Here is a 10,978-nt window from a genome sequence, read left to right on the forward strand (position 1 = left end):
GCAGCATCCTTGACCTCTGCGAAGAGGTATATGTCTTCTTCGACGTCGGCAGCCCCCTTGGCTGCGGTCGTTCGGTGCGATGCTGGGGGCGACTTGGCCGGGACTTTTGTCTCTCAATCTCCGGTCTTGAGTTTCGGGCAATCTGCGGCTCGGTGGCCTCCTTTTCCACAGCGGAGACACTGTCCTCGCGCATAGCGGCAATCCTTCTCCTCATCTCCTGCTCGGTAGCCCAGTGGGGCAGCCGTCGCTCCGCTCCGGGGTCCCCGCATCAGGGTTGTTGGTTTCTCGGTTCGCCGGGTCTGCATGTAGGTGCGCTGGGCATGCTCAGCCTTACCGGCCAAACAGATCCACTCGTACAGCAACTCCGGGTCGTCTCTGCCTAGCGCCCATCTGAGGACGTCTTGGTTAAGTCCTTCCTTAAATCGCTCGATGAGCGTTGACTGGGACCAGTCGGGAACCTTGCCCGCCAAAGCTTTGAATTTTAGGGCATAGTCGGCCACCGACCTGGGTCCTTGGGTAAGCTCCTTGAGTGCTTCCTTAGCCCTGGCTTTGGCCAGGGGGTCCTCAAAAAACAGCTTCAAGGTAAACATGAAGTCTTCAAACGACCCGAGTTCAGGAGCGTCAGCCTCCGTCAGTTGGACATACCAGTCTGCTGCTCTGCCCTTCAGCTTAGGGGTAATGGCTGATATCTTAGCCTCCTCTGATGGGAAATACGACCCGAATTGTTTCATGTAGTTCTTCGCCTTGGTTAGGAAAAAGGATAGTTTGGTGGGGTCCCCATCGAATTTGACAGCAAAGTCTTTCACCACCTTTCCTGTTGGAGGCGAATCAACTGCGGGCTGAGTGGCAGGGCCCCAGGTCACCCCAGAGGACCCTCTTCGGGGCGAAGCTCCGTCGCAGTGTTGCCTCCTGCCCCAGATCATCGGCGGTCTGTTGGGAGGAAGGGGAGAGGGTTGCGCGGAGCGAGGACTCTCGTCTCGGCTTCTCTGGTCACCCATCACGATTGACAGGGTTTTCAACGGGTCCTCCACCGAATCCATCCTCGCCTCCAACCTTCTCATCCTTTCAGGGGTCACCGATTCCTCCCTCCGTCGGACGTCAGGCTGTCTCTCTGGTGCCACTTTGGTCAATTCCCCCTCTGGGGTCAGTGGGAACCGGTACTTCCAGGAAGCACCAGCCGTCTCTGCCTTGGGTTCTCCCTCATTGCTAGATCCCCCCAGTTCAGGGCTTGAGCTGGAGCCCCTTGGGTAGAACGAAATGTCGGGGGGAAGGGGGCTCTGCGGTACTGGATCAGCTTGCGGTTCCAGCACCCCGGATGTTGGTTTCAGCTCTGCCATCGTTAACTATTTTCCTCACAAGAATTGCACTTGGAAGGAGTTAACGGGTATCACAAAAAAAAGGATTCTCAGCTTTGTGTAATGGTTGCCTATCTTAAAGTATTCTCAGACTCACAAGCAAGGGCTTGAATAAAATCTGGTTTATTTAAGAATAGTATGCAAGTACAAAGAAAGCTGAGAATGAGCAAAAGCGCGCCAAATACAAACTAAAAACCCTCGGTGCGAATGTAATCCCTCCCCCCTCGTACAACTGTTTCAAATTCCCCATCCCAGGTGCTCCTAACGAGTTCTGCTAATCAACGGGTAAAAAGGACCTTGAACACAAACGATAACCCAAACACATTCCATCCCAATGAAGAGAGATAGAAAGCCTGGTACAAGGTCTCCCAGCAGCTCCCTCCCAACCGGAATGCGCGTCAGCACCGTGGCATGCAGAACGTTACAATGTACATTGAACATTGCAACGACGAACATGACAGTAGGGTGGCTTATCCTCCAGTCCACAGGCGACTTTAAAAATAGTTCTGTGAAATACTGGGACGTTGCTGAGGAAGGAATTAGTTTGTTTTGCTAGTGTCTGCAGCCCAGGCAGATCGTAGCTGACTGGTGGAGCACATACTTTGCATGCTGAAGGCACACAGTTCAGGGACTTCAGGAGTTTCAGATACAAGATGGAGGGAAGGGGGGGAATGTCTGAAACTGATTGGTATATATCAGCTTCTCTTACCTGGTCTTCTCCATAAATGTTTGGATATCAGTTTCCAGAATTCCTACCCAGAATGGCAATTTTAATCTTGCCATATGGGTGTTATAGTCTAAAAATGTCTGGGATCCAGGTTGTTGTAGTGTTCCCCTGTAACCATTGTAAACCTCTACTATAGCCTTTCTCAACCTTTTGACCCTGGAGGAATCCTTGAAATATTTTTCAGGCCTTGGGGAACCCCTGCACATTCAGGCTCAAATATACGCCAGTAGCTACAAAATTATTATATATTTGTTTTATGGGTAGGCCTGTCTACATGCATTAACGGGTTCTTAAACAAAAAATAAGGAGTGAAACGTACCTCTTTAATATGAAGTTGCCTGAATTTGGATTAATTTTTTAAATATATCATGATCTCCCAGGGAACCCCTAATGACCTCTCGCAGAATCTAGGCTTCCACAGAACCCTGGTTGAGAAACCCTGCTCTACTATAATACAGGTAGTCCTTGACTTATGACCATTCATTTAGCAACCTTTCAAAGTTTTGACGGTGCTGAAAAAGTGACTTACGACCGGTCCTTACATGACCATCACAGCATCCCTGCGGTTACATGATCAAAATTCAGGCGCTTGGCAACTGTCACGTATTTACGACAGTTGCGGTGTTCCATGGTCATGTGATTGCCATTTGTAACCTTCCCAGCTGGCTTCCGACAAGCAAAGTCAGTGGGGGAAGCCAGATTCACTTAACAACTGTGGTGATTTGCTTAACGACTGTGGCAAAAAAGTTCATAAAATCGGGCGTAACTCACTTAGGTACCACCTCGCTAAGCAATGGAAGTTCCAGTCCCAATTGTGGTTGTAAGTTGAGGACAACCTGTTACATGTTTTGGCAATGCCTCTAGGCTTGGAAAGGGAATTATTTTTGCTAAGGGGTCAGTTTGGAGTTACAGTCCATCTAATTGGTTTTTAAATTACTTATGTTTCTTGGAGCACTTGTGTCTGTCCACATTGTTGAAAATGCAGAGTGTTTATCTTTGTGGACCAAGTGTCCTTCATGGTACAAGGACATCAAAAAAACAACATTCCCAGGAGGTTGTATAAACATAGAACAACTGAGCGAACACTGAGGGATAATATCAACTTGTCAGAAGGTATTTTGGCTAATTCTGAGAGCCATTATTTAAAGGTTTCCAGAAAACTACAGTACCGTATGGGAGAACTACAAAGTGAAGTCCCCTGTTGATGGATTGAGCTTACAGTATTAGACCAAGAGTCGGTAGATGATGTCATCCGATCACGCTTGAATTATTAAGAGCCCATTATTAAGAGAAATTAAGGTTCCAGTCAGAGCCTGCTCCAGTCCCCTGTAGCGGGTGGTTCAGACGTTTGTGTTTACATCCCCATGAAATCTCTGCTTCTAGGATTAGACAATTGACCAGTTGAAAATGGAAGGGTTTAAAAATGGACTGAATGTTTACAGCATTTATTTATAGAGTTTAAGAGAAAGCTACTAATCGCAAAAGCCTCTCAATGAAGAAATAATTGTTTTTCATAGCGTCTAATGTAAGAATATTAGGAGAATATATACTATGTCAGAGGTAAGAGATTTGGCTTATTTGAATTTTTGATCCACCAAGCAGTTAGCTTATAACAAGCTACAACGAAGCATGGCTTTGTCTGCTTTCCCTTTTATCTTGGCCATAAAGAACCATTCAGGAGTTTTCATTTCCTGTTAGATTTACTGCAATCAGTTGTGTTGTCCAACTCCAACAGATTGTAATTACTCTTAATTATGATTATTGGAAGGAAGCCAACTTCTAACTATATCTTAACAGCATAGGATCAAATGACTCTCTAGTGCTGTGTCCAAACTCTGTCATGTAGTTGTCTATGTTTTTTAACGGACCGTTCATGCTGCTGGGCATCTTTGTTTGGAATTACGTTAAATAAATGAAACACACAGTTGTATACCATCAATATTCATGTAGTAAGGTATACAGATTACGTGTTCTTCTAAAGCCTGGAAATTTTGACAGGCAAAATGATACGGGGAAAATTCCACAGGTAGCATAGGGGAGGAATGAAAAGACCCTCCCCTTCATGACAACCCTCTGAATGTGTTGGAGGGACCCCCCTAGGGTGTTCATAAATGAATTTAAAGCTTAAAGACAAACCCTGCGGAAGGAGGCATGCTATTAAGTACTGTTGGCTCAAGATGTGTAGGTTAATACCACCGCTTGTAATTGAATCCAGAAATTAACTGAATAAAAAGCCAGTAGAGAGGGGGAAAGGACTAGTAGTATATGTAAAGTTTGGTTCCAATTAAACAGTGTCCAGAAACTTTAAAAGCATTACAGCTTTCCTCACCCCCCAAAATCTTCAGAATAAATGCTTGTTGGGTTGTAAGTTAATTGCCTTTTCTCCTTCTTCTGTTGAGGTGACCTGTGCTGGTTTCCCAGTGGTTTGGATCTACTAGAAGCTCCTGCCAGCCTAATGCCATGAATGTTGAGGTGGACAATGTGGAAGAGAAAGCTGTCCATTCCTGGTCAAGGATCTCCTCTGCAGGACAGAAAGCCTTGGAAGAAGCTCTCCGGGTATTTAACCCCATGTCCAAGGACCTGTCTGACACGGAGACCCAGCTGGTAGCTTTTCTCCAAGGCCTTAAGGAAGAAGGCTACCAGCCCACAATCCTAAGGAGTAAAGACGTGTATGGATACAGTTCCTGCACAGCCAATGCACCTGGCCAAACAAAAGGCAATACTCAGGACATTTCAGAAACAGCTGTCCCTATTTCAGAGTCTGCCAAGGCTCCAGCAAGGAACATGGTAACCGTGGAAAAAGTGTCTGCTCCCTTAGCAGGTATTACAGTGAGCTCTTCTAAAGATTCTGCTAAGCCAATGTCAAAGAGCAGTAACTCCACAAACCTCCTGTTGAACTCATTGAAACGGACACGTTCAGGTACGTCAAAAGCCTCAGCAATGAGTTTCCCTGCTAATATGTACCCTGGTGTCTATCCAGCCATGAGGCTGTCGGTGGTCCTGGAAGCCTTAGTCCCACTGAAAGCTACTGCCTCTTGTCTGGAATCAAAATGCAAACAAGGGCACCTTGGGATCTCTCCTTCAGACCTTAAGCGTCTCAAAGCATCCACTGCATCTATACAGTCTTCAGCAGTTAAGGCTGCTAAGATACCTGCTAGTCAGTTGGACCCCAAAGCATATAGGCATTTAATAACAAAAGTGCCAGACTCTGCTGCTCTCACAATGAGCCTTATAAAAGGACCAAAGGGTGGGGTGCTTCAGGAAAGCAATGCGTGCAAAGCATCTGGAATCCTGAATGGCCGAATTTCTGGGAGCAACTCCCAGAGCTGTAGCACAGGGCCCCCCAGAATTAAGGAACCATCAGTGGCCAAAACTGAACAGAAAAGTGGTAGCAGCCACCAGGAGGCCATTGGGCAGAAAAGAAAAAGACCAGATGAAGGAAAGGAATTACCATGTAGAAAGACACCCAGTTCTGTTCCGTCACCTAATAAACCAGAACTGGCTTCAGAAACATTAAACCTGCTGAAATTTCAGGCCATCAAAGTGGACAGCTCTTCAGACGATGAATTGAGGCGGAGAGCACAAAAGATCCTTAGAGTTAATCTGTCCCCTGTGATCAGAATCCAGCCATTGCCTCATTCTCTCAGCATCCCTTGATCATTCAGTTGAGTTGGAGCTCCAGGGCCACCGCATGAGGATGATCAGATCAACATCACGTCTCTTGGACCTGGTGACAACATGCATGCCTGAACTCCTCAGGCAGCTGATCCTCAGGTCCTGGTTGGCAACTGGGGGAAATTCTGCAGAGCTGAGCAACAATTGGATTATAAAACCATGTTTAGAAATACTGGAGGAGATCTTTAAGGCCCTGTTGAGAGGAATGCAGAACAGTGCTGGCTTTCTTCTGGGACACTTTTCTACAGTGCTTTTGTAAATGTGGCAGAGTGCACATCTGGGATGTGGCAGCACTTGGACTATTACTGTACTGTGATGTTTTTGGTTTCTTTTATTTTTCAATCTGTAAATCTACTTGGTTTTATTTTGATCCTATTTTATATACTTATTAAATATAAATATCTATTGACTCATATATATGCATTGCCCAAGGGCTGTCAGAATGTGATCCCTTATTATTTCTTTTTCAAGGACTGGGTTCAGAAGATTTTCCCTCATCTTTTCTCCCCCAGTCATGTGTTGAAAGATACAAAGGCCTTTGCTTGTCTCTAGCGTTGCCTCTCTTTTTCTCTAAAACCTAGTGGCTTGCTGTCATCTACCAATACCTGGTCCTGTTTGTTGCCATTATTGTCACATCTTAGCTGACCAGAAGGAAAGATTGCATGACAGCTGGAGGAGTATTCCGAGTCCCTAGGAAGGTAGAACTGGAGGAACATCCTTTCTCTAGTACTCTCCTTCTCTTCGGGAGTAGATTTTTAAAAAAATCTCCAACAAACTATGAAGATGGTGGCAGAGACAGTGGGGAAAAGATAGTTGGGAAAGATATCCCAAGCATGGAGGCACTGATGCTCTGTTAGAGAGGATGTCGAGAGAGGACAGATCTAGTCCCTGGTGCATCCCATGCAATCAAAGAATGTTGTCCAAATGGTTAGTGTGACATTTGTGCCACAGAGGCAGGAAATGCCTCTTCTGAATATCCTTTTGAAGGCTTGGTGCCTCTTTATGGCATTCATCTTGGGGGGCAATGTCTGCCAATCTGTGTCCTGTGTTCTTCCGTGTATTGGCCTCCTAAGGGGAATTGTTATGGAACCCAGTGAGATTGTTAACATTGCTTCCCTCTGTTATTTTTGTTTGTTTAAATGAATCAGTGGCTGCTTATGAGCCTAAGAACTTGATAACTGCAAATGATATTTTCTAGTGCAATTGTTACAAGCGTTTCTGCAGTCAGACATTTCAGTAAATCTGGCCTTGGGCTTTTGAATGTATCAGGTGCATCTGAACAGGCTGCGTTATATCTCCTTGGGCACAAGCAAGAGGTTTTAGGGCTAGATGTAGAGATGATTGGGTGTGATTTTTGTCCAGTGCTGCAGAGGTGAAACTAAATTATGGTAGAGATTTCTGGCCTAAAACCATTGAAAGTTCAGAAACGTATACTGCTAGTGCTGTCAGTATTTCAGAAGTATAATTTTACATTTGCTTTGTGCCACATCTACTCTTGTTTTACTACCATGATTCTTCTCCCCGGGAACACTGGCAGTAAGAGTTAAGTGGCAGTATTGAGAACAGTGTGGGAGAGCCTGCTTTCCTTCAAAGTCGCAACACTCAGCATGCTCAAAGCCGCAGCAGTAAAACCAGCTTAGGTTTTCCATGTTGCCCTACTGTTAGGCTATGTAGTGAGCAATCCCTCTGCTGCTTCTCAATGCAGTTTAAGTCTGCTGTGTTCACTGACTTTTTAAATAAGTTGTAAACAGTTTCACTGCTTAAAGGCAATTGGGCTTTACTGTTAGGGTAGCCAAGACCAATGACCATGTTACAACTTATGCAAAATTAGGTAATAGATTTTGGGAGTAGAAATCTAATGCTTAAAAGCATGACCTATCAGATGGTGATGGTAATGGGTCATGTCTTTAAGCATTCCATTATTGGAAGAAGCCCCTGTGGACTGTACTGAAAAATTCTCCCTAAGGTGCTAGTTTTCTGTGTGCACAGAGATTTTGTTGTAGAGATGTATTCAGAAATTCTGCCATTAGCCTGTATATAAATGTGTGGAAAACTAGCACTCTAGCGATTTAACAAGCAAATTTCTAATCCCCAAAGACAATACTTGTTACATACCACTTTTGATGAGACCACCATGCTGCCTTCATGTCATGATTATTACATGGGAATTCATAAAGGGAGCCTCTTTCCTTGGCAGACTTCCCATAAGTAGTTTGTTCTGGGGAGCAAACCTCGATTAGATCAACCCATCACCAGGTTTCTGGAGGTTTCCTTCGACAATGATAGACAGGTTATGCTTCATTGAGGATATCTGGTTAATTGGTTCCAAGGCTTTTTAAAAGGTGGGGGAACCTCCTCCTCTGAGCTCTTGGTAGATGTTTTGTGACAGTCCTACATGCAATACTACTTTGAAAATCTGCTCTCAGCTGAGCCAGTGTTGGGACAATCTTTGCTTATATCGCAGAGAATTCCCTGATTAGCTATCCAGCGTCCTTCCTAGGGCCCTGAACTTTGAGTTCCCTCTCCCCCCTTGTGCTGAGGAAAAAGGCAAGGAGAAACCTCAGTCTCTTCTGCTTGGGTCTCTACAACCCTGACCCGTTCCAGTCATACTACTTTCAGATTTTTTTTAGAATTAGTTCTTTCTGAATTATAATAGCTCTAGCTTTCTGTGAATCTTTCTGTTTTGGATATTTGTTATCCAAGAGAGTCAAAAACAATGGGATTCTTTTTCAAAGCTACATAGAAAATAGCAACAGCTTTTCCTCCCTGGACCAGTTTGTTTGGATCCTTCCATGCCACCCTTTACAACTTCCTTTGTGATACCATATGAGTACATTTTTGCACATACAAAATATCTGTAAAAAAATAAAGGTACTGTATATTGGCATAGCATCAGGATGGAAAGGAACAAATATATCCTTTTTTCTAAACTAGTATAGCTTTCAGAAAAGCTTGGAATTAGATTGTATGCATACTGTATCCACTTCTGTACTATTATCGTAGCTGACAATAGCTTTGACTTTCTATCTTTCCAGTACTCTGTAAGGTTTTTGTCATTTGTTTTGCAAGGGCTCCTGTTGAATTCTTACTCATGGCACAGAACTATACGCCTATGATTTCTGTGGTTTGTTTTAGTGTCTGATTTGACCAGCCCCTGCCAATTTCTCTCCTGGAAATATTTCTGAACTACCCTTTAAAAGAAGTCAGACTGCTTTAAACTCAAGTATCGTCAGTACTTGCTTGCTGCTAAGCTGCCCAGCAACATACTCAAAAATGTCAGGACCTTATTATTTCTTCGAGCACAGTCAGTGAGGATCCCAAGAACTGTGGTTGCATTTGCAACGGAGATTGTAGGAAAGACTTGTCTTAGTCTCGGGGCATTTGCAAAAGGGTAATGGAGTGGGATAGTCTTCCAAAACAGTGGAAGAAATAAGGAATAGAGAGCATTAGAAAATAAGAATTTGGGCCTCTGACTTGAAAGGATGTTTCAGGTATGTGGCTTAATCAGTAAGCGGTTTAGAGGAATGCTCTACCCTTAAGAAAAAAGCTGATATAGCAATGCAGGTAATACCTGGCCTTTAGAAATCATCTTGAATGTCTAGGAAGTAGCAGAAGCACTTCTTTCGGTGTTACCTCTTCCATAGAGCAAATAAGACTGGTTCTCTTCCCTTTTACTGTATGTTGCCAACTGGAGGATCCAGAATGGGGGAATTGCTCTGTCTACACTATCTCTGAAGTGCAAACTCTGTTTGCCTGGCACTCAAGTGATTGTGTCAATGTGAGACATGAAGTGTTGATCAAACTGCATGAATGATAGGTGCCGTGGTTTTGGAGCAAGAATCCACACCGGAACCTCTCAATCTATTTTGGGGCTTTTGAAGTCACAGGCGATCAGAAGTTCTGGGTTCTGTAGAAAAGATCTGTTTTGCCAGATGGTGATTCCTTATTAACCCTAGGTGGAAGAGATTGCATCTATACAACAAAATGCTGCTAGTCACCAATTGAAGGTTGAGGTATCCAGGCTGTAGCCACTGTAGGCTGTTTGGTTGTTAGCATCTGAGAACAAGGGTTATGGTAATTAGCAGTCCCAGAAGGTCATTGAGCTTGCTTTTGTCAATTGGGTTAGCAGAGGCTATTCTACTTCATTGGATGCAGTGTCCTTTATGAAGTACTTTCTTTGTTTTCAGCACTTGGTTTGATAGGGAATCGGATTCTGGAATTCCTCACCTGTACTGGTTCCTAGGCTTGTCCTTTTCTGGCTGAACTAATACAAGCCTTGACTGATGGGGGGAAGGTAATTTCAGTAACAACGTTCTCTATTTTTGTTTCTCAGTATTGATCTGGAAAGATAATAGCAAAAGGCAAAAAACTGGATTCAGAGAGCCACAGGACAAGGTTGTCTTTGAAAAAGTATCTTTTGAACTCATTGTGGTTAGGCATCCTCATCCCAGAAGAATGCTGGCATCACAGCCCCTAATTCTATAAAGAAAAAATTAAAGCTAAAATCTAGACAGTTTTTGTGCCTTTATAGCTTTCATGTCCATTTATATATCCATTTCCCAGTTGATGCTTAAATAGTCTGTACAGTTAGCAGAAGTCAGTTAGCAAAGTGGGGTGCGCTCTGTTGAGTGAGAGGAATTGCTCAGGCCTTGGGGCCCTTCAGCTGAAATGGGGAGCAAGCTGTGACACCTTAATTGCTGGCAGCTTCAGCAGCAACTTAGTTTAAGGCAAAGGTTGTAGCTTGTCTATTCTTCAAATTCTTCATATTATTTCCATTCGCTAAAAGAATTTTGTAAGAGAGAAAGTGTTCTTGGTTCAGTACTGATGTACAGTGCCCAGTGCCAAATATTTAAGACCACCTTCATGGAACAAGGGAAATGACTTTCCAGATACACACATGGCCTCTGCTAATCACTTTCCAGAGATATTTGGAAGGGTCACCCTAAACTATTCAGCTTTTCTGCCTGATTATTGTTGCATTTATCCCGCCTTATTTTCTACTCTGACATTGGTTCTTCAGACAGAGGTCTTTTTCTGCCTTGTATCCCTTTAACTGCAGGTGCTTCAGCCATTCCTTTGCACACACTCATGCGATCCGGGATTCAGTCTCCCATATTCTAATTCTAAAAAGATCTTAGGATGGAAAAAAAGAAAGAAATGTTTTGCTTGAAACTGCAGAGACCCATTCCTGGAACAGACTGTGGAGGTAGATAGATCAGCA

At 44.0% G+C, this 10,978-nt stretch overlaps 1 protein-coding gene across 4 annotated transcripts in view; it reads left to right on the forward strand.

Moving 5' to 3' along the window:
• CCDC71 (coiled-coil domain containing 71) overlaps nt 1-10,978 on the forward strand; it is a 33,131-nt gene extending 22,153 nt beyond the window's left edge. For 3 of the 4 annotated variants that reach the window (XM_063291445.1, XM_063291444.1, XM_063291443.1), the window contains exon 2: nt 4,482-6,172. In XM_063291445.1, coding sequence (XP_063147515.1) covers nt 4,543-5,739 — 1,197 coding nt within the window. In that variant the 5' untranslated portion in view covers nt 4,482-4,542 and the 3' untranslated portion in view covers nt 5,740-6,172. Of the gene's footprint in view, nt 1-4,481; nt 6,173-10,816 lie in introns of those variants that run through there. The other variant, XR_010067071.1, reaches the window with a different exon arrangement.

Source organism: Candoia aspera, chromosome 2 (genome assembly GCF_035149785.1).
Source record: "Candoia aspera isolate rCanAsp1 chromosome 2, rCanAsp1.hap2, whole genome shotgun sequence".
NCBI lineage: Eukaryota > Metazoa > Chordata > Lepidosauria > Squamata > Boidae > Candoia > Candoia aspera.